The sequence below is a fragment of the Sminthopsis crassicaudata genome, chromosome 4 (assembly GCF_048593235.1).
Source record: "Sminthopsis crassicaudata isolate SCR6 chromosome 4, ASM4859323v1, whole genome shotgun sequence".
Lineage (NCBI taxonomy): Eukaryota > Metazoa > Chordata > Mammalia > Dasyuromorphia > Dasyuridae > Sminthopsis > Sminthopsis crassicaudata.
The window spans coordinates 96587378-96610997 of NC_133620.1; the positions used below are offsets into that span (position 1 = coordinate 96587378).

The following is a 23620-nucleotide window of genomic DNA, read 5'->3' on the forward strand; positions in this document are numbered from 1 at the left end:
GGCACAAATAAATGCCATACACATGTTAGCTATTATTACTATTATTATCCATTAGATATACATAATAACAGAAAGGTAAGTTCCTTTTTAGATTATAAACTACTTAAGGACAGAACTATTTTTTTTGCCTATTTTTGTATCCTCACTATTTAGCACAGGTTACAAAATAGGTATATAATAAATGTTTATTGACTGATCGTGTAGAAAATGATTATACTGTACTGAAAATTCAGTAGGAGTCAATATTGTGGCATGACAGAGAAGAAGTCAATGCAACCTTAGACTGCATTGTTCTAATTACTATTAAGAATACTAGTATTTGTTCATATTTTTGCAATGCTACAAAATTTATATTTTCCTCACAACTGCCATATTAGATAAATGGTACATTATCATTCCCATGTTACAGCAAATGATAACTACCATTTATGTTATTAGCATTTCAAATGTATGATCTAATTTGAGAGATTTATCAAATGAGACCTCATTACTATGCTGTAAGTACATCCTACACATATTATTATCCCTATTTTTTCAGATAAGAAACTGAAGCTCAAAGATGAAATGACTTTTCACCTTTCTTTGTGTCCCTAACACTTATTACAGTGGTACATTGCAGGCATTTAATAAATACTGGTTATCTGACTGACTTGCTTATGATCACACAGCAGTTGGAGATTATACAGAGGTAAGGAAATTTAATAAAAGCTTCTCAATTAATTGAAATCTCAAAAGTGAAAGGCAGTGTAGTGTCATAGATAAGATGTTGTGGCGTCAGGAAGACCTAGATTCAAGTCTCACCTTTAACAATATCTGTGTGACCCTGGGTACATCACTTTACTACTCAGTGACTCCATTTTCTCACCTGTAAAGTGAGAGGGTTGAATTTAAGGTCACTTCCAGCCCTAAAATGTATTAGCTTTATAAAGTATCAATAGGCAGTTTTACTACATACAAGTATTATTATCTCCCTTTTTTTTCATACTGAAACTCAGGGACATGAAGTTATTCACAGTAACATAATTAGGTAGCAGATTGAGATTTGAAGCCAGTTCTTCCTAATTCTATGTAAGATCCTATATTTTTTGAGGGGAAAAAAAATCACTGCTGTATAGAAAATGGAAGCCGGAAGACCAATGAGAAACTATTAGAATAGTCCAAAGGTATCTTAACTACAGTTGACCATGTGAACAAGAAAAGGGGGAAATGGAAAAGAAAAAGAAAAAAATCTGTATGAAAAATCAACAAACTTGAACAGGTTGAATATGAGGGTGAAAGGAAGGGAAGAGTCAAGGATGATGTTAATGTTTCAAAAGTGGGTGAGTGAAAGAACAGATCCTCTCAAGAGAAATAGAGAAGTATGAAGAAAAGGAAGGTTTAGGGGAGAAGATGAACTACATTCTGGAAATGAAGACTTTGAGATACTTATACCATAGCTATATATACAGCAGTCATTAGCACTGCATGAATGGAGATCAAGAGAGAAACCAAGTCTAAATATGGAAGTCAACTGTTTGTGTGTGTGTGTGTGTGTGTGTGTGTGTGTGTGTGTGTGTGTGTGTGAACTCATGATAGCTGATGAGATCTCCCAGGTTTTGTGCATAAGAGGGCCCAGATCAGGGGTCTGAGAAATAGCTGTAGGAGACAGATTACAATAGAAAGCACATTATGGCTAATTATTAACCACTATTACTATCCAAAAGGTTAAATGGATTGCCATAGGAAGTGATGAATTTCCTTTTATTGGAAGCTTCAAAGAGAACTGGACAGTTCTTTTGGGTTTTACAAAGGGGATTCATGTTTCAAGAAGAAGGTAGAAATAAATCATCTCTGAAGTTCCTTTCGATTCTAAAATTCTATGAAGGAAGAAATTAAGTGTTTGTTAAGTGCCTATTATGTCAGGCTTTGTGCTAAGTACTTTTACAAATATTATCTCATTTGATCCTTACAACAATCCTTGCAGGTAGGTGCTATTATATTGTCCATTTTATTGGTGAGGAAACCGAGGCAGCTAGAGGGTCAATGAATTACCTGGGGTCACACAGTTATGTGTCTGAAGTAACATTTGAACTCAGCTCTTTCATATTCTAGACCCAGGGTCCCATGTATTACTCCATCTGACTAGCTCTATGAGGCCACTCACTGGAGTTAGTAAAGGCAGAGATGCCTAAGGAAATGAAAAATGAAATAAACACAAGAGGGAGTTTTCAAGTCTTTTCTTCCTGAGAACTTTCTTAGGAGATTATTTCCTGATATTCCTTTGGTCAACTTGTACTCTCTTCTTTTTCTTCCTCTTGTTCCTCCTTTCCTCATGCTTCTCTTTCCTCTGTCTTATATCCCCATTACATCCCCATTACTGTTTTTCCCCCTCAGTTGTCTCTCTCCTTTCCCTTTTCTTTCTTTTCCTCCCTCTCCCTCTCCCTTTCCCTCTCCTTTCCCCTCTTCCCCTCTTCCTCTCCCTTTCCCTCTCCCTTTCCCTTTTCTCTCCCCTCTCTCTCCCTCTTCTCCCTCTCTCTTTCCCTCTCCATTCCTCTCTTCCCCTCTTCCTCTCCCTTTCCCTCTCCCTCTCCCTTTCTCTTTTCTCCCTCTCTCTCTCCCTTCCCCTCTTCCCCTCTCCTCCCTTCCCTTCTCCCCCTCTCCCCTTTTCCTTCTCTCTCTCCCTCTCCCTTTCCCTCTCTCTTTCCTTCTTCCTTTCCCTCTCCCTCTCTCTTCCCAGCCAAAATCCTGGGAGAGACTGAACAGAGATAGGAGAAAGAATATCTACCCTTTCCCTAAGGTTCCAAATAAGGAGACAATTCTCAAAACAATTAGGAAATATTTGCATGGGACATATTCAATTAATAGAAAGAGCAAAGAGTTGGGACATTTAAGACATGGAAAATTTTTTTGAGAGGAACAGCAAGTTAGAATTAAAGAATTAAACAGCACAGGGTCCTATGATACAATATGTCACAGTTCCAAAATACAGCAAGTCTTTTCTCAACTAGATATGGATCATGGATTATATATTTTGTCAATGGTGAATCAGTTTCTTAATGAGTAATCAGTATGTGTCTCTCATGTATCTTTTGGGAACATATAGACATATAAGACATATTTTGCATATTGACTTTCATCTACCACCTAGATTACTTCTGGAACCACTCGTTAAATGTTATAGTAGGGATTTCTTTATATATTAGTTGGCCTGAATGGTCACTTCCCTTCCTACTCTAAAAGAATAGTTAGGTACTTTCAACTCTAAAATCCTGTGATTCTGAAAATGTGATCTTTCTGCCAATACTCTGAATAACCTGATAGTTAATAAAAATAAGCTGGTATCACCACACTTATGACATTCATTTCAAACCCAGCTGGCAATGCTTTTTTTAAAAACTACCTGTTATTTTGGTTTGTTTGGATTATGCTAGCCTTCCATTGACACAGATAATTAAAAGCAAACTGCAATTCTCTTATCAGTTCCTTAAAGTATATGATTGCCTATTTCATTTCTGGAAACAAAGAAAGATAATAAAATGTTTCTTGGTGTCACCCTCCTAATATATCTGCTTTGATAGCAGCGGAGGGGTAGAAAAGGCAGCAGATGGTAATAAGAATTTCATAGGTTTTCAGATGTTTATAAGTTTGAACTCAAATATGTTAGTACTCAAAATATGAACACTTGATCTACAAGTGGATCCACTATGTCACAAATACTCTGTTAAGCTTTGGTGGGGAGAGGAAAGTGAACAAAAATCTATTAGGCATCCACTAAGTGCCAGGAACTGTGCTAAATGATTTACAAATATCTCATTTGAGATAAAGGAATATAAAAACAAAAAAAAATTCCAATAATTCCTACTGTCAAGGAGATTTCTTACATTCTATTGGGGAAGATATTTATATAAATAAAATTATAAATAATATATAAAAGCTGTATGAATACTGGTAATTAAGGAGGAAGAACATCAGCAATTGGAGAGATCAGAAAAAGTCATGCTTGAAGAGATGTGACATTCCATCATAGGAGATAGATTGTATAAAGGTACAGTAAAAGGAAGTGAACTACCATGTGTGAGAAACAGAGAGAAGATCAATTCTAGGAGTGTGCTAGAGCCACCTGAACATTTTTGTTGCTTAGAGTGAGAGGGGGGGGCATACACTCAACTAAGTGATTATACAGCAACCTAGCTAGAGCACAGCCTATCCATCAATCAAAAGGAACTGGCTTAGAGAGAAATTAATTTGGTAGAATAAGGTGAGTGAGCAACATGCAGAGGACCCAAGTGGGAAAATCCCCAAACTGGTTTGGTGTGTTCTGGGACCCTGAAAAAGCCAGAGATCCTAGCATAAATATAACATATCCAAAGTACTTCCCAAATCTAAAGCAGTACATAAATGCTAGCCACAGTTGTTACTAAAGATCATGAAGACTGAATTAAACCTGGTGAACTTTAGGAGCAGAGATGTATGAGATCATCCTAAAGATAAAGAAACTGAAGTATTGAGAAGGTAAATAACTTCCCCACGGTCACCCAGATAAGTGGCAGAGATACAAATAGTGGCAATGTATAGATCAGTGGGATGCAACGATTAGCAAAGTTGAGAAAATGTTGAGAAGTGAAAGTCATAAGACTGAATATAGTTCAGTGGAAGTCCTAAGAGGAGAAGCTGGAGCTCCTAGAAAGGGATGTGGCAGAAAGCCCAATACTGTATACTTCAGCGGTCTCTCACACCTCCATATTTTTAACACTGTTATTTACACTCTCCTCCACACTCCCCCAAGGCCTTTTCTTTCTTCTTCTCTCTGTTTATCCAGATCTACCTACCCTTCAAGTCCCACCTTCCTCATGACTCACATTGATCTCCCTGATCTCAGACCTTCCCTTAACCTCATTTTAGTACCTTGTGCCAGCATCATACAGCTCAGCATTTCATTGTCCTCTGTTCCATGTGGGTTGGTCTTGCCTCCACAGCTAGACTCTTTGAAAGTAAGAAGTCCCAGATAAAATTCCACATTCTAAGTCTTTTCCAGTTCTTTTTAATCTTAGTGTCTTTCCTCTGAGATTACTCCAAATTCATCCTGTTATATTTATATACATACATACATATGCATGTACATATATACATATACACATATGTTCAAACTATATATATATACATATATATATATATATATATATATATATATATATATATACAGAGAGAGAGAGAGAGAGAGAGAGAGAGAGAGAGAGAGTTTGTACCTGGCTATTTGCATGTTTTTCCACCAACAAACTGATAGTAGAGACCATATTTTTGCTTTCCTCTGTGTCTTCAGTACTTAGCCCATAGTAGGCACTTGACTTAAACTTCTCTTCATTCCACACTGCAATTTAGTGGAAAGGTTGATTAACTCAGCAGAGGCATTAACAAGAACTTTAATGTCCTCGAACCTTGCAATCAGGTATACATTCTCTTCCCTTCACTACAGTTGAGGCATATTGTATCTGACTGACATCAGTCACTTTACAGAACAGAATGCTGCCTCCATATTAGTCACCAGAGATAATTATTACTTCCAAAAGGATTGATTTTGCAAATTCCTCCATGAACAAAATTCTGCCTATTTATCAATAAATTAGTAGATAAGTAGATAAATAAATAAATGAATAAGCTCTGACTACATGTTAGAAAAATATGAATATGAAGATAAAAATATGAATAAGAATAAGAATATAAAGATAAAAATTATACAATCACTGACCTGAATAGTTTTTACCAGGGGAAGTTTATCAGGAGGAATCAGTAAAACAATGTTCGAGAAAGAAAAGGCAGAGCTAAAGGTGTCCACTACTGATTCAGGTGTTCTAGTTTCAATTGGGCCTTTGCTATCTTCCAGAAAGCCTTTTATTGATCCGTTATAGCCCAAATTTTAAAATGTACTTTTATCAAGCCTTCAACTGAATACAAATAAAAGGAATTCCAGATTTGGGGAGGGGGAAGGGTTCACTAACACTGTTATCAAGAAGTAATAATAATAACTGACATATACACATGTAGCATTTCAATGTTTATCAAATGTTTTACATGCCTCATTTAAGCCCCACAACAACCGTTTGAGACAGACATTTTAAATCCTATTTTAGGAGAGAACTAAGGACTGAAATAATAAAATGACTTGCTCACATTCATACAGGTACATGACAGAAACAGGAACTGAGTCCAGTCTTCTAACCATCCTTGGATTCCTAAATCCAAGCCCAATTCTCTAACCACTGTGTCATATTGTGCCTTCCTAGGTTCATACTCTTTTCCTTTACTTTTTTTTCCCCCAATACCCTCATTCCTATTCAACTCAGCACTCCTCTCCAATTTCCTGATATCTCTATCCATCCCACTTTTAGACCTTTCCATGGGACCTCATTCTATTGCAAATAAATTGCCTTTCATCCTCTAGTATTTTCTTGGATATTCCCTTCTTCTTCCTGGAATCAAAGGAAACCTGGCAGTTCCTTGATGATATAATATCCCTTGAAATCTTCCCAAGTGGAAGTAGCCTCTTCTCTATCTCCTTTTCCTGACTCACAAGGTCAGGAGGGAGGGATTGCCACACTGGTTGTTCCTTATTGCTGCTTCCATCATCACTCAGCAACCACTCCTCCTTTGACATTTACGTCATCAGATAATACCATTTTCTCTTCATGCTTAGGACATTCCAAGCCTCCTGGACACTGCCCCTTTCTTCAATGCCCCTTTCTCTTTTGGCTTTTTTTCACTTGGTTAACTTTTATAACTGGTTCAATTTTTCTCTTTACTTCATTCTCAGGTATCAGTTCTGAAACTTAACATCTATACTGATTATCCTAGCTATTTATTTCTTTGTTCTCAATTCCAATTACTTTCATTGGCATTCCTCTTCAGCCATTCCACCAGTTTCACTTAAAATGACTCCAACTCAAAGAACATGAACTCTGAAATTTCTTTCCATTCCCAATATCTTCTATTCTCTTTTCTCTCTTCCTTCATTCCTATATAAACTTCTCTTTATCCTCACTATGACCCCCTCCCCCATTTTTTTAGGCCATCGACTTCACACAATTTTTGTTTTCCTGTCCAGGCAGAACTTCATGGTCACAAGACCACAGACAGTATCGTAGATCTGGAGTTGAAAGGGATCTTAGATGCCATCTAATCGTCCCCCTTCATTGTACAGATAAGAAAAATAAGGGTGTCAGTAGACACACATTTATTAAATTCCTACTGTGTACCAGTCATAATGAGATTTAAAACTAGGACCTCCTAATGCTAAGCCCAGCATTCTATCTCCTATGCCTTTGTCCCTTAACTTTACTTTTGTCCCTTTACCATTCTTACTTTAAACATTTTCAATTTATAATATAAAATATTTGGGAGTCTCTCTGCCAAGGCAAAATCAGAAATTACATGAACACAATTACAAAACACTTTCCACACAAATAAAGTCAGATCTAATCAACTGGAAAAAATATTAAAATGCTCATGGGTAGATTTGGGGCTAATATAAAAATTCCTCAACTCTTTTGTAAACCCCTACTACCCATTTTTTTGCATGCCCTAGGCCTTAGCTGGCAAACATTTTTTGGAGAAAGTAAAAAATAGTGCTGGAGATGCCCAAAGATTCCCATGTTTCCAGTCCTTAATGGGGGGACTCCATTGCTTCTCAGCCATCCCTTTATTGACTCCTTGTAATCAGTGTTCTAAAATTATTTTTACACTCTTCTCAAGTCTTCAATTTTCATTTCATTTACACACACACACACACACACACACACACACACACACACAAAAACTTCGCTTTAATAGAATTACTTTTACCAAGTTTGAGGTCCATCTCATTCAATCTCCCCTCAGTTTCTTTCTTTTTCCATCACAGAAGTCTGTATATTTTTCACTTTTCCCCTTTCATCCATTAATCTGGCATCTGAGGAAGAAATGTCTCTTCCTTGCCAAGGTTCGTCTACTTTTTTTTTTTCTTGAATCACATCCCATCCTATCTCTCCAGCAGCTATCCCAAACATCTCTTCATATGTCCAGTGTTTAACCTTTCACTAGCTTCCTTAATCATTCAATCAATAATTTATTTATTCAGGATCTACTATATGCCTAATGTTGAGTTGCAAATAAAAAGGAAACAGTCTCTGGGCCTTCAAGAGTTTATATTCTATCTGAGAAACAATACCTATTAATACAAGTAGATACTATATATATATATATATATATATATATATATATATATATATACACACACACACACACATATATATATGTATATATATATATATATATATATATATATATATATATATATATATATATATATATATATATACATAATTTAAATACAAAGTAATTTGGAGGGAAAGGCATTAGCAAGAGTTGGGGAATCAAAAAAGACCTTGAGTACCCTAGAAAGTGGTACCTGAGTTTATTTCGAAGGAAGCCAAGAGCTCTAAGAGAAGGGATGAGTGAATGTATTCCAAACAGAGGGGACAAAGAAGCCTCAGAGAGAGAATTCTATGTGTAAGGAACTACAAGAAGGCCAGTTTGGCAGGACTGTAGAATATGTAAAAGAAGTAATGCATATTGAGCCTGGAAAAGTAGTATACAGAAGGCTATTTTATAAAACAAACAGATTCTAAAGATACCAGGGAGAATTGGAGTTTAATGAGCAACAGGGTACATGGTCAGACCTGTGCCGGAGGCATGTGCTTTGGCTCCCATTCCCAACCAATCAAGAGGCTGTTGTCATAGCCTAGATGAGAGAGGTAAGGAGAACTGCAATTGAGTTGTTGTGGCAGGAGTGGAGAAAAGGCAGGTACCTATGGACTTTTCAAGTCTCCCCTAACCTAAATGTTTTTCCTCAACTCTACCTTCTTAAATTATTCTACTTTCTCTCTGTGTCCCTTCACCACCAAACTTTTTTGAAAGAATAGTCTATCTATACTTCTACTTCCTCCCTAACACTTACTCAAAATTGTAGTAACTCAAAAGAAACAGGAGATATGCAGATTTAGAGACATCTCCACTCCAGTGTTCATGTGGACTATTTGTGCCTAATCTGAGGCAGAACCTTTGAAGCTCATACTGGTCTGATCAGCCCCAGTTGAATTTTGATCCTGACATAGTGATGTCATCTTGGAATTTTCAACAACAATTTTCTTCAACCTTTTGTAGACTAACTTCTTTTTCCATCATTCCACTGTAACTTCACCCTCAGAGGGCAGCAAGAATTCCCAATCATCTATCCTGGAGCCCTTTTGTCAGTGCTCAAGTTCCTTGGCTTCTGTGCTTCCTTTGGATTGGATATTATTGACCACACCTTCTTTCTTGAAATTCCTCCCTTGGTTTTAGTCCCACTATATCATTTGATTCTCCTACCTCTTTGCTCTTTCTCAGAAAGTCCTGGGTTCAAATCCAATCTCCTACATTTACTATCTTCATTAACCCCAACAAGTCATTTAACTCCCATAGCTTCAATTTCCTTATTTATAAAATAAAGGGAAGAGGGTCATATTAAATGGTCCCTGGAGTCCTTTCAGGTCATTATAGATGGTCCCCAAATTTTTGTCCTTGACCCTTTTCCCTTTTTCCCCTCATTTTTCATCTACCCCTACATCTCTGTGTAGATGATTTCCAAATTTGTAGCTTCAGCCCTGAAGCCTCTCTCTCTGGATCTGCAAACCTACACTTCTAATTACCTGCTAGATCTACCAGGATGCAGTGCTGAAAACTGAAATATGGACTCCTGGTCTCCATCAGAAGAATGTAAGATCTTTGAGGACAGTGATTTTCTTCTCTTGCCTTGTGTTCTCAGAGCCTAGCTCAATACCTGGCATATATAAGTTCTATCCAATCGTTGATTGTTGAATCAGATTGCAAGCCTCAACATACTCATCAATTTCCATATCACTCTAGATCCTCTCTTTGATTTCAATATTTTTCTTAATGGCACCGCTATCTTCCCAATCACACACAGTCAAAACCTTGAAATCAACTTTGGCTCGTCCTCATCCTAAATATTCATTTAGTTGTCACTTCAGCAATCTCTCCAGCATCAGCTTCTTTTCATTCCTAACATCCCCAACCAAATTCAATTTCTGTGTACTACAATTTGGATTATTATAAAAGGAAACTGATTCTCAGTTCTTCCACATCCCAATCTAATCCCAAAGCATATCACATTCTAAAGCACAGTTCAAATCATGTCTTCTCCTGCTTAAACACTTTTAGTAGTTTCTCATTGTCTATCACAGTCCAAAGTCCTCAACCTATAAAATCTGACTCTCTACATCTGCCTTTCCTACTATATTTCTGCTACCTCCCCATATATATCCCAAATTCTACTCAAATGGGACATTATCTCAGCTACTTGATTATACCAACAGTGTTTTCTTAATCACCTAATATAGTTCATTCAATCCAATATATACTCCCTATAGAATTTGGAGTCAGGAGCATTTAGGTCCAAACCTATTTGGTCTCAGGGTTTCCTCATCTGTTTAAAAAAAAAAAAAAAAAAGCAATTCAGCTCTGACTCTAATAGCTCACAGTCTAATCTGAATTCCTAATGAGATAATGGCTCTAAAGTACTTCTCAAACTTTAAAATACAATCCAAATGCCAATTATCATCAGCTCTACTGCTGAAATTCTACCTAAAGACAAAGAATGGTTCCCCAACTTCAAGAAGCTTCCATTCTGCTAGGAGAATACAACATGTATACAAGTAAAGTCAATGAATATACCTTATGAGAAGCAATATGACTTGATGAATGCAGAGCTGCTCTCAGAACCAAGAAAACCTGGGTTCTGTCTTCTGCTTGTGTAACCCTGGGCCATTTACTTCTGAATGTTTCAGACAACTCAGACTATTAGAATTTGCAGAGCAGATGTTGATCTTCATTGTAGAGCACATTCTTCCCTAGGAGTTCCCTTCAAAGACAAAATCACAAATCTGGTACAAAAACAGTATATCTTGTGTCCCAATAGGGTAGCAACTGGTTGGCACAGTGGGTAGAACACTGGACCTGGAGTCAAGAAGATATGAATTCAAATCCAACCTCAGACATTTATTGGCTATGGGTAATTCATTTAACTTCTGTTTATTCCAGATTCTTCAGCTTTAAAGTGCAGATAATAATACCACTTCCTTTTGTGAGAATCAAATGAGCTATCTGTAAAGAGCTTTGCAAACCTTAAAGCACTGTACAAATGCCAGTTTCACAATTATTTATGTTCTTGTCTTATCTCTCCTAGTTGACTGGAAACTGGGACTACTCCTTTCCTTTATCAAGCTTTGGATACCCACACCATAGTACAGATCCTAATTCTGGTAGGAACTTCGATTTTTTTTTTTTAAGTGAATAGGAAGTAAACTTCACCTTCCTAAATACTCCTCCTTCCTCCTCTAATCCAAATGTGAGCCATCACTCCTCTGTCTCAATGCCCTCCACACCCAATTTCCCCACCCCCAGGCTCTCAACCCTTTAGCCTGCACAGTCCACAGGGTTCTTAGTTGCTCACCAGGGACTTATTCTGTCCCAGTTTACTTAAAGATGACTCATTTGCCTGGCCACAGAGAGACTGCAGCTCCTCCTCCTCAGCAGCACAGTGTTCTGAGAGCCAAATGAGAAAGTTTTTCCATCTCATGTATATCCCATGGCATAACCAAGGCTGAGTTTCTGTCATCCCCCCATCCATTCCCCACCCTACCACCCCACACAGAGTTCCCAACCCATTTTCTGGCTAATCTGAAGAATCCTAAAGTTTGAGGGATTTTTTATTTTTCCTTAGGAATATAGCAACATTTGGGAGCCATTAAAACATTCCTAACACTGGAAGAAAGATCTTTCTCAGATCAGGATCAAATGGTCCCAAAGACATTCCATAGCTGGGAAAGTAAGTGTGCTCTAGGCCCTGCTCTGTGGCTATGTGACCTTTGATAAGCTGCATTCTTTCTCAGATGCTGTAGGAAAAAGGGGCTCTTACCCTATGAGTGGGATAATGGCATAGTGCTCTGGAGGGTATGGATGGCAGAGCATCCCTTGTTGATGAGAATACCAGACGAAATAAAGGAAGGAATGGGGTCCAAACCTTAGGCATTGAGGGAGGAGTAGAAGTCAAATCCAGATACATTGGTCTACTATGTTCTTCTTTCTCCCAGGCCATAGGAGCCAAAGGACTATTTCTTGGAGGCCCTGATTTTTTCCAAGTTTTTTGCTGAGTACTATAGCAGTTGGGTAAAGGTTATGTCTGCTCTCCCTCCCCATCCATACCTCTCCTAAGTTCAGTACTTCACCTGGAAGTGAGAGAGAAGTTCCCAATCTGGTGTGATATAATAAGACTCCACAAAGAATTGGTCTGAAATCCCCAGTTTCATTACTTTGAGTTAGACCTTAAAGGAGCAAGGATTTTCTGTAAAAAAAAAAGTTCCCATTAAATGATGAGTCCTACCTAGGAATAAAAGAGGGAGGACAGCCCTCTGTTACATGTACCTATTAATGTGGATTTTTGAAGTCAAATTAGTTATTACCTTGGAAAAAAGAGAACTCATTGGGTAATGGTGAATGGGACAGAAGATAGTTCAGTTTTAATGAAAAAGATGGTAGGAAAGAATGAGTGCACAATCTGGGTGTGGGACACAATAAGAAACCTTAGGAAGTCAGTGAACATCTAATATTATTTCTTTGAGTTCAAAGATCTTCTCCCTTTTGTATTTGTATCCCAAAGGCTTAGCATAATCTCACTTAGTAAATGTGTGTTGATTGATTGACAGGTTGAAGAGGACCTTAATTGCCTGAAAGGCTAATGGGAGGGGTCCTATGTACTTTAGGATTTATGCCAGGAGCAAGGAGTCCTTTGGTACCCAGTCTTGCTACTCTACCTAGGACACTTGGGATGAAATTTGTGTTGGCCAAAGTGTGTTTTGCTTGGAGAAAGGTAAAGTGAGGAATGTGGGGGACAGTGAAAAGAAGTGGAAGGGAGTTGGTACCCAATACATAGGAGTCTGTATTTGGCATATAAGTCCTGCATGGCCCAGGGCATCTCTTTCTCTTTAACCTTAGTACAAAAATCAAAGGGTGGGTAGAGAGACAGAGGGAAGAATAAATAGTTCCCATCCTGTATCTGTTCTCTAGTTTTCAACTCACCCTTAAATGGGTCTCAGGGCAGAGTATAAGGGGGAAGGGAGGTCAGATATCCTTCATCCAGGAAGCGGAGCAGATTCCTAGGATTCCAACCCACCAAGTGGAGTTTCTGTAGGAGGGGCATTTTTTTTTTTTAAAGGATCAGTGATATCTTGTGGTGGTCACCAGAAGGCAGGGTGAGAGTGAGGTTTGGGATGGTCTAACTTTGCCTCTCCTTTTCCAGTTTCTACCAAATGGAAATTCTCCCCCTTACCGAACTTGAAAACCATGAGAATTTCTGAGCTAAGGACCAGGAGAAAGAAGCCCTGTCCTGTACTATGGGTTCGGCGAGGAAATAAATTCACTCAAGTCAATAGTGTTGTCACTACCCTTCATCAGGGACATCTTCATTCTGTGACTGGCATGAAATGGTAATGGCAAGGCCCTTGAACCCTAACACCACAGCCGGGGAGGGAACAGGTATGAGGTCATAGGGGTACAGAGAAGGGGCCTAGACAGAGGGTCCCCCAAGAGGACCTAAGCAGCAACAAGTCCCAAAGACTGGGAACTAAGCCCCATCTGTTCCATTCCCTTGGGGTTGCTCCCCCAATGCAGAAGTTCAGAGACAGTCACCATGGCTCCTCTTCACAGCACACTAGGCTAAGGCTGGCCCCACCTGCCTCTTTCACATAGTCCTAGAAGTACCCAGCCCATGGTTGTGGGAACGTCCTCTTCTTCTCTGGGTGAGCGCTGGAGCCCAGACTGACTGATGGCAGTCTCTTGATTTTCAAGAATGGGATTGCACGTGAGGAATAGAGGTTCTTCTGAGAGTAGTGAAAGACTCTCAGACAATTCAGAGTCATATATGTCTATATGGAAGGCAGTGACATTTCTGGGGCCTTCAGGGTCAGTATCTTCATTCTCAGTCCTTCCTGCCATTCCACTCTCCTCCCCAGGAGAAGCAAAGCCCCATGGACACTATTTCCTTCTGCTCCTGCCCATTCACATGAGTCCACTTCATTCATCCTGACCAGCAGGGACAGTTCAGGCTCCCCGGTTTCTGAAAGGACTGGGAAGCTGAAGAGGGAGAACAATGGTTAGGGCTAAGCAACAACCCATGGCCATCATCAGTAAGCAAAGGACCATGGCCACGCTGGATGCAGAAAGGCTTGTGGGGGCAAAGGGAATACCTATCAAGGCTAAGAAATTGCTTCTGAGAGACTAGGGACATCCTTAATATTGGCTAAGACAACCACAAAAGGTTTGGCAATTGTCAATGTTGTAAAATTACCCATGCATATATCTGGTAAATAAAAACTATTAAAATTAAAAAAAAAAAAAGACAACCATAAAGGAGTTTGATTTGTAATAGACTTTTTCAGGTTCTCAAAGCTGACTTGACTCTAATCCTCTCTTTATTAAAACAAGGAAGACGAACTGAGATTTGAATAGAATATTTTGTGGGAAAGCATAGAGGTCTTCCTGAAGAGAGACTGAAGGGGATTAGTGTTCTTATGGACTCATTAGAGCTGAAAGAGATCTTAAAGATTGTGTAGTCCAACTCCTTCATTTCACAGACAAATTAACTGAGCTCCAAAGAAGGGAAAGGTTTTGCTCAAAGTCCCTCTATGTCTTTATGTCAGAATCAGGATTGGAATCATGTCTTCTTACTCCTACTCTAGAAGTCTTTCTACCATAGCACGATGCCTCCTCCTCATCTACTCTGAAGTCTTGCGCCTCTCTCCTTCCCTACCCCACCCCCAAGATGTATGGTATCTGGGGCAGAGGGCATTGGGCTGGGATTCAAGTCTCCTGGGTCTTATTCCTAACATCCAGGGTTAGTTTCTCCTAAGCTTGCTCCCTCCGTCCCCTCCTCCTTCAACAGATCATTGCTTCCCTGGGAATATGAAATGTCATGAAGAATGAATCATGGTGTTGTCTTGTGGACTATGGTGTGCCCTTCTGCTGCCCTATCATGTCCAGCCCCTGCTCCTCTAGACTCTGGGCCCGCTACTTACTGGCCTTATTTACTCTGATTAGGACAATTTGTAGAATCGGTTTCCTCATCCTCTGTCTGATCTCAGATCTATCATCTTTTGGGGGACCCATGTATCTCTCAGAACCCTACCAGATTTCCTGTCCTGAGTCTGGGGACCCTGAGGAGAAAACAGTCCATGCTTACAAGATGATTATCACCACTCTTTGAAACCATCATGTTATTAATATACACCATCCTGCCCCTCTGAAGCTCCTGTATCTATTTGAAGAGCATTAGTTCAGTTCCCTTTCATCACTTTGATCCTGAGGATCTCTCCCTTGTCAGTGAAAAGAGTGGAAAAACGACCTCCTTTAACCACTGGCCAGTCCCTGGTAAGATGGAAGGCATCCAAATGCCTTCCCTCTGGAGTAGACAGCACTTGAGAGGAAAACTGCTTTCGCTGTGCTGGTCTGGATTTTTAAGATGAAGGATTTAATTCTACAGCATCTAAGTTTTATTTCTGAACCCCATTCTCCCAATCCGCTTCCTTTCTCAGCAAAGATAGCTGGAGGAACAAGAAACCTGATCTGGTTCTGATTCTGATATCCTGTCCCCTCACACTGGGTCTCTTCTTTTCCCATCCCTTCCTCCACTAGGAGATCAAACGCTTAGGCCACAATGTATAGAAGAGAAGAAAACCCTCACTGTATCCTAAATATCATTAAATCTGGAGGAGGGGGAAATCACTAGTTGGCTATGTGACACAAAGAAAACCCCTTTTGGGCCCAAGTTTCTGCATCTGTAAATAAAGGAGTTGGACTATGACTGCCCCCTATACCCCTCCCCTTTCAGCTCTAACATTCCAGGAGTTGATGATTTTAATTTCTAATTCCTTGATTCAATTCTGTCTGACATTCTATGACTGTACATATGAATAAGATCATAAGACATGGGAGTTTCAGTCAGTCCCTCATCAAATCTCCAGCTAGCCCCACATCCCTAATTTAGGACTGCCACGTTAGTGGGGACCTCGCTCTGACGCTTCTACTTTTTATTTTCCTTTTATTTTCAAGGTTGTGGCTGCTCCCGATAGTCTGGGGGAGAGATCAGACAGGGTACCTGATGACATTAGCGTGATGTCTGGACACACTCAGTAACTACACCAGCCCACGAGATTCTTAAACCCTCTTCTCTGACTAAAGATGGTGGTTAGCCTGACTGGAAAGAAATCTCATTTTCCTTCCACGTGGGCCAATAAGGCCCAGTGTCTGGAGCAGGTGGGAGATTGTATTCCAGGTCAATCTGGGTTCCTTTATCCTTCTTTTTAACCTGTGCCCTCAGTCAAAAAATAGCGGTCCCTCTCTCGCCTTGGCCCCCTGCCCTCTGGCCGGTTGCCAACAAGGAGGGAGTTCAGGCGTGCATTACCGGGTTCATGTCCCCCCACTTTGTGTCGGAGCTGGGAGCCCGGGCCTGGCCGGGATTTCTATGTCCTCTGCCCGCTTCCTGCAGTTAGGGGAGAGGGGTTAATTCGGCTTTCCACCCCCACAAAGCCGGGTCACTAACCTGCGATGGTTCCCTGGCCTGAAAGGACGGCAGGATCCAGGCGGAGCTAACGAGGGGAGCGGGCCTAAGACACCAGGGTCCCGGGCCCAAGGCTCTGCCGGGCGCGAACCGTCTGGATGGCCTGCTGGTTCTTGAACTTGACCAGCCCCAGAGTGATCTGCGCGTTCCAGCCCGGGTCTTCGAGCGGGCAGCGGAAGTCGATCTCCCCGCCGTCCTCGGTCACCAGGGTGAAGTAGATGTGGCGCTCGGTGCTCTCCACGCACTCCACCGCCTTGATGCGGTCGAAGCTGAGCTCCTTGGGCCGCCCGCCGGTGCCTTTGACCTCGAAGAGCTGCAGCCCTCGCTCAGTCAGCACGCAGCGCTTGCGTTTCCAGAGCTGCAGCAGCCCCCCGCTGCGTTTCTCCAGCACCCCCTCCTTCAAGACTTTCGCTGCGGCCGTCGTCATCGGGGCTGCGAGCCCTGGTACCCCACGATCCTCAGACTCTGATCATGCCCTGGGAAGGGCTCCCGATACCCGCCGCTCCTCGCCGAGGGCAGCCTAAAACTGGACTGGCAGGCAGCAGGTACCCCCGCGCTGGCGCCTGGATCCCGCCCCTCGAGCTAGCTCCCTGCCCGGCTGGGACCCGTGCCCGCTATGTGTGCCCCTGCTCTCTCCGTATGCTCACTGTGCAGTCTTCGTTTTACGTCCTTTCGGACGACAGCCCCGCCTTCCTTTTGTGCCCCGGGTGACAGTCCCCCGGCACGGTCCTGCGGCCCCCGGCACCTCGAGGGGCCCGTGTTCTGCGGCCCCGCTGCGCTCGCTCCTCTCGGCCCGGCCCGTCTATGCTGCCCCAGTCTGCTTCCTCCCCGTGGGCTCTGTCTGGGCGCTGAGCAGCAGCAGCTCCCGGGATGTGCCCTTACTTGTTCCTCTATCTCCTCCCTCTCTGCCCTTCTGTGCATTCCTGGCCGGCTCGGCCCCGCCCCTCCGCGGGCCAGGCCCTGGCCCAGACACAGCCTGGGGGGCGGGGCGGCAGCTGGGACTCATTCACAAACTGGCAGGCCCGAGGAACGGACGCGGGGGGAGGAGGGGGATGGGAGAGGCAGAGGAAGGGACGGGAAGGGAGGGGAAGGGAGGGGTGGGAAGAAGGAGAAATGAGAATGAGAGGGGAAACCGCTCGTCCCAAAAGCCCAAGTCTTATTCCATCTCTTTTCCTTAGGCAACATCCCCCGCCTCCATCTTCCGCCTCCTCCCCCCACTCGGCCGGACCATGTGGCTAATAGCCTTGACCCGTGCTGTTAGGGGTGGGCCTGCCAGGAGGAGCGCTCCAAGGCTGTGGAGAGGGGTTTGAGTTGGAGTGCAGGCTTGTTAGAGGGGCCTGGCAAGATCTAACTAGCCTCTGATGCGTCCCGGTATGAAAATGCACCCGCACCCTCGTCCAAAGAAGCCCCTCCTCATTCGCCCTCTGCCAGTTTGGCCAGCTCCCCTGAGCTCCAGCACAGCAGTAAAGGTCAGAGTGAGTCTCACATTTTCAGAGCTCATGTATGGGGCTTAGGCTGAATCCTTTTTTCCTCCTTTCCCCAGTTCCCCTCAGGTTTTCCCCCTCCAGACTGAACAGAGTTCATTTGAACCAAGAGCCAGGCTAGGTTTTTGGTCTGGGGGGTGGAGGTAAGGAGAAATAAAGCACAAGCAGGCTCTGAAGCAGCTGCGGCCCCTTGGTTAGGGATCAGGAGAAGGCGTCAGGCCTGGGAGAGGGGATGGAGATAAGGAGATAAGTCCCTTCGCCCTTCTTTCTTTCCTGGCTGGGTGAGAGAGGAAGGGATACCTTATATGCACATCACTTTCAGTTCTGAATTAAAATCTAGTCCCAGGATCTCTTAGCTCAGACCCTGGGAGCTGACAGTCTCCACCCTGCTGGCCTAGGCTCGGAGAGGTGGGGTGGTGAGGTGCTTTCCTGGGAATGGATTGTAAGAGAGATACGGATTGCCTCCTGAATCTAAAGTATAAGATATAGCAGAAGGAAATAAAAGCCTCTCCCTTCCATGTAGGGACCGAAGTCAGTCTTGGGAGTGGGGCCTGAGGATGAGAACTTGATCTCCTAGGTCTACTCATGGTCATCACATCTTTACTGATTCCACATAATTTCACCTTCCCCAGGCATTGGCTTCTTTATATATATATATATATATATATTATAATATATATATATATATATATATATATATATATATATATATATTATAATATCCCTTGTATTCATTTTTCCAAATTATCCCCCCCTCCTTCTATTCCCTCCCCCCATGACAGGCAATCCCATACATTTTACATGTGTTACAATATAACCTAGATACAATACAAGGCATTGGCTTCTTAAGGGCCTATTAGCACTGTTCAACACATGTTAATAATGGATTATTATATGATTAATAATATATAATAATGTTGGTAATAAGGATTCTTAGTGTGAGCACCTCATGATTCTGGCCTCTGTGCCCTAGAACCTAACGGTGTCACCCATAGTACTTTTCTTGTCCTTGGTTAAAGGGAAAGAGGTGAGAGACCATCTTTTCTCTGTGCAAAACTTTTGAAGTCTCTGCCCTTCCTTTCTTAGTAACTTTGGGTGGGAGGGAGAGGAAGAAACAGAGCAGTGGAAAGAGTGAAGTTGGATCCAAAGGACTTAGGTTCAAATCTTAACTCTGCCAATTACTATCTGTATGATCTTAGATAAATCTCTCAACTTCTCTGGTTCTCAGTTTTCTCATCTGCAAAAGGACGCATTGGACAAGATGATCTCTAAGGCTTTTTCCAGCTCTAAATGTTTGAACTTGCACTGTGAGGTTCCTCACTTAGAAAAGGTATAGTGTCTTCCCTAGAAGAACAACTGGTCTGAACTGGTGGTTGCTGGTGATGGGGGAGCTATTCTCCTGCAGGCAATGTCTGTGGTCTGCTTGAGCAGAAGGAGACCAGAAGATCTAGGGCATCCTTCCTCAATCTGGTTGTCCATCCAATTCAGATACTTCCTCCTCCCAAGCCCTGGAGGGCAGGCTGAGATCTTCAGAATGCCAAGAAACCTACCACCTTCCTACCTATGCTTACAGGAGGAAGTGACACTAGCATGCATCAGGAGACGTGGGTGCCAACCCAGTTTGGTCAATTACTATGACCTTGGAAAAAGTCAGTGTATTCTCTGGGTCTCAGTTTCCTCATCTTTAAAGGTACAGGGGAAGGGGAGAACTGGAAGAGATGAACTCGGATAAGAACAAACAAAAGCATGTATTAGGGTCTTACTATGTGCTAGGCACTTACATACTAAAGATACAAGACAAAAATCAAATAGCCCCTGCCCTCAAGAGGTTTTCATTGTCCTGAATCTAAGCTCTCCTTCAGCTTCAACCTTCTAGCATTATTTATGTGTGAATCTTCATGATCCTACACCTACACCTTATACCCACTTGAGTGACAGAATTTCCCCTTTCTTTTTCAACTATTGAAAGTACATATTGCCTGGGGTAGTAAGAAGGGTCAAAGAAAGGATGATCAGGGGGCTGAGAAAGAAAAGGGAACAGGTTGAGGAAATGGGATGGCAAAGAAACTCAGTAGTAGAAACAGAAGCCAATTCTAACCACTATATATATCATTCAACAAGCATTTATTAAGGGACTATGGTGTATGTGCCAAGTACTGTGCTAGGTTATGGTGCTACCAAGATAAAAATGAAATAATCCCTGCCCTCAAGAAAGTTGCATTCCATTAGGGGACATACACCCATTAGTAGATATAACATATACCCATTTAAGTAAATATAAAATCATTTCAGGAGAAAGGCACTAGTGACTTAGGCGATCAGAAGTAGACACAGGGTCTTTGAAACCCAGGAATTCTGGTCTGGGTTTCACAATCCTCTGATAGGGGAGATGGGCTCACCTTATATCCCTTTCTGGCATGGGCAGTGGGGATTCTAGTCCCAGGATAGATCATTTGGGCCATTTGAGGACCCAGAGGTAAATGAACTCTGGAGAGTGGTGAATGTTTTTACTCAATGCTCTTTCATACCTCCTAAGTCAGATTCTGGCTACCTTCTGGAATAGGGATGCTCTGGTTGACCTTCTTAGGGAATGTTGTCTGGCCCAGTTCCAGGCACAGAACAGATGCTCAGCAAACACTTGTTTACTTGACTTGTTGACTTGACACTGGACAGAATGTCCCTTGGCCTCTGCCCAGAACTGGCCTACTTGTGCTGCCCACCCATAGCAGAAAGTTGATCTGACCCACTGGTATGGACTAAGATCTGGGCTTTGCCATCTGCTCTAGAAGAGAAATGTCCTGGCTTATAATCCCACTCTCCTACAAAATGGCCCCAGAATCTGGTGGAGTTGAAACAACTATAGCTTGGTTAGAGGGATTATAAAAAAGAATTAGCTCCAACATTCCCTTTAACTTCTTAGGGGTCAGAAGGGAAAGTCAGGGGAAGATAATCCTTTTAGCAGGTATTGAGATATTCTCCTAGGAAAACCAGAGATATGGATACAATTTTAAGGAGTTCAGGTACCTCCCCAACAGAGGAAAAACAACAGTGTAGATCTTGCCCTTCCTTCTGGGGGAATCTTGACTTCCTGGGACAGCTAAACCCCCACTCAATGTTCAGAGCATGGTAGAAGAGGGGGAAATGGTTCAGATGAAGTAACTGGCAACCAGTATAGAAAAATATCTTCTTTTTCCTTAATAGGCAAACAACTAGGAAGGACTTCACCTTTAAATAAGAGACCTGAGAAGCACAGAATCTCACATCTAAAAGAAATCTCACTCTCTACCTGGACAGGTATCTTTTCTTCAAAATCCTTAGAAAGTAGTCACCTAAACTATGACTGAAAACCTTGGGAGGAGGTATAGTTTTTATAACACTCTAGAATGGTCCTAGTCCCAAATGATATCACCCTGGAAGGACATTTATAGCATGTAACAGAAAATATTAAATTCATGTGTAATGAACTCATATGTAAAATAAATAAATAAATAAATACAACATTTATTAGCTGTATGACTGTGAGCAAGTAATTTCTTCAAGTCTGCTTCCTCATTTGGAAAATGGGGATAATATAATTTGCACTACCTACCTCATAGGGTCTTGTGAGGAAAGTGTTTTGTAACCCTTAACGCACTATAAATGTGAGTTAATTGCATTTAAACCTGGTGACTCCCATTCCCACAGGAGTCTCTTGGCAAACTATTGCCAACTAATCTGTATTTCGATGATACCCCCATTCCCACCTCCTGATGTGTCTCATGGATTTTGAGTCAGACAAGCCAGGTTACTGACTCCTCCTTACCCAAATGGGATGGGAAAAGGACTTTCCCAACTCACTCCTTCACATCCTAAAAAGCCAGGGACTTCTTCAATTGCCCTAAAATGCTTAAAGGTCTCTTCCTGCTTAGTGTTGCTCCAGGCTCCAGTTCAATCACAAGTCTAGTAGGTTGAGAGATGGGATGAGCCAAAAGTCATTTGAGGAGTTGGACCTAAGACTTCTCTTGCCCTGCCTACTTTCAGCTCCACTTTGATGCCCCCGCCTTTGTTGGGGGCAGGGGTGGCTTTGGGATTTCCTCGGATCTCTGCAAAGAAAAAAGAAAAGGGAATCAAAGTTTGGGGTTCTCTAAAGATCTGGGTTTTATAGGTGTGATTGCAACAGACTCTCTTGGCTGAGCCCTAACCCGCCCAGACTTGCTCTGGGGCCTGGTTCTCTCAGTGGAAATCCCCTCCCACTAGATGCTCTTTAATCACTTTCCAAACCAATAACTTTCCTGAGTCACCAGAGATCCCTTTCGTCTAGCACAAGAAGAGCGTGGCTCCCCCCACCCCTTTATGACATGCTGGGCCTGGACTTGAAGGAGCTGGGGCTTGCTTTGTGGGTCTGGTTAAGGCTTGTGGGGTTTCCCATGCTATACTGGCACCTGGGTGCCAAGGATTCAGGGGCAAAGGTAACTATACCAGGGTGCCCTCAAATGACCCCAACTTCCCTATATCCCTTAGCAAGGGGTCAAGGACCCCAGAAGTGTAGACAAGTATGGACCTTCACCTTTCTGTAATTTGGGAATAATTTAGGACCTAGAACTGAAAGGCTTCTTAGAGTTCGACTAATCCAGATTCCTCACTTTACAGATGAGGAAACTGAACTTCAGAGAGGTTAAATAAACTGGGATCCAAGCCCAGTTCTTCTGACTCCAAATAGAGGCCTCTTCTTCCAAGTCTCTCATGCTGCCCAATGGATCTAAATCAGGGCTTCTTAATCTGAAGATTGACAATTTTAAAAAGAATATTTTGCTCTTTTATTTTCTTTCTCATTTTTTTCCTTTTTGATTTGATTTTTCTTGTGCAGTAAGATAATTGTATAAATGTGTGCATATATTGGATTTACATATATTTTTACCATTTTAAATATATATATTGGATTACTTGCCATCTGGGAGAGTGATGGGGGAAAGGGGAGAAAAATTAGAACACAAGCTTTTGCAAGGATTAATATTGAAAATTATATATATTTGCTTATGTTTTGAAGATAAAAAGCTTTAATTTTAATAAAAACAACCAAAAAGAAAAAAAAAAGAATATTTTTGGTCACCAGAATTTCTATATAATTGGTTTCCTTTGTAATCCTTTGTATTTTATTCATTTTATATTTATATTTTATGCATTTAAAAACATCATTTTGAGAAAGGGTCCATAGTTTTCGCTGGCTGGCCAAAAAGGTGTATGATACAAAAAAAGTTTAAGGACTTTTATAAAATTTAAATGCAATGACCTCAAAGGGCCCTAACCACTCAGAGGGGATACCTATCCCTGATGAGGATTATCTGCTGGGAACTGGAATAAAATAAAATGTGCATTTCTTAACCTAGTAGGGCAAGAGAAATAGATAAAGATCTTAGTAGCCCCAATATTCCAGCATTTGTGCCAGCATTCCTACATTTGCAGAAATGCCATCTCT

At 41.7% G+C, this 23620-nt stretch overlaps 1 protein-coding gene across 2 annotated transcripts in view; it reads right to left on the minus strand.

Moving 5' to 3' along the window:
* The window catches only part of PHLDA3 (pleckstrin homology like domain family A member 3), a 29325-nt gene extending 11666 nt beyond the window's left edge, over positions 1 to 17659 (minus strand). Inside the window, exons 1-2 of one of the 2 annotated variants that reach the window (XM_074308761.1) lie at positions 16664 to 17641; positions 13500 to 14199 (exon numbers count right to left, since the gene is read on the minus strand). In XM_074308761.1, coding sequence (XP_074164862.1) covers positions 16728 to 17108 — 381 coding nt within the window. In that variant the 5' untranslated portion in view covers positions 17109 to 17641 and the 3' untranslated portion in view covers positions 13500 to 14199; positions 16664 to 16727. Of the gene's footprint in view, positions 1 to 13499; positions 14200 to 16663 lie in introns of those variants that run through there. The other variant, XM_074308762.1, reaches the window with a different exon arrangement.
* Positions 17660 to 23620: the final 5961 nt, after the last annotated feature.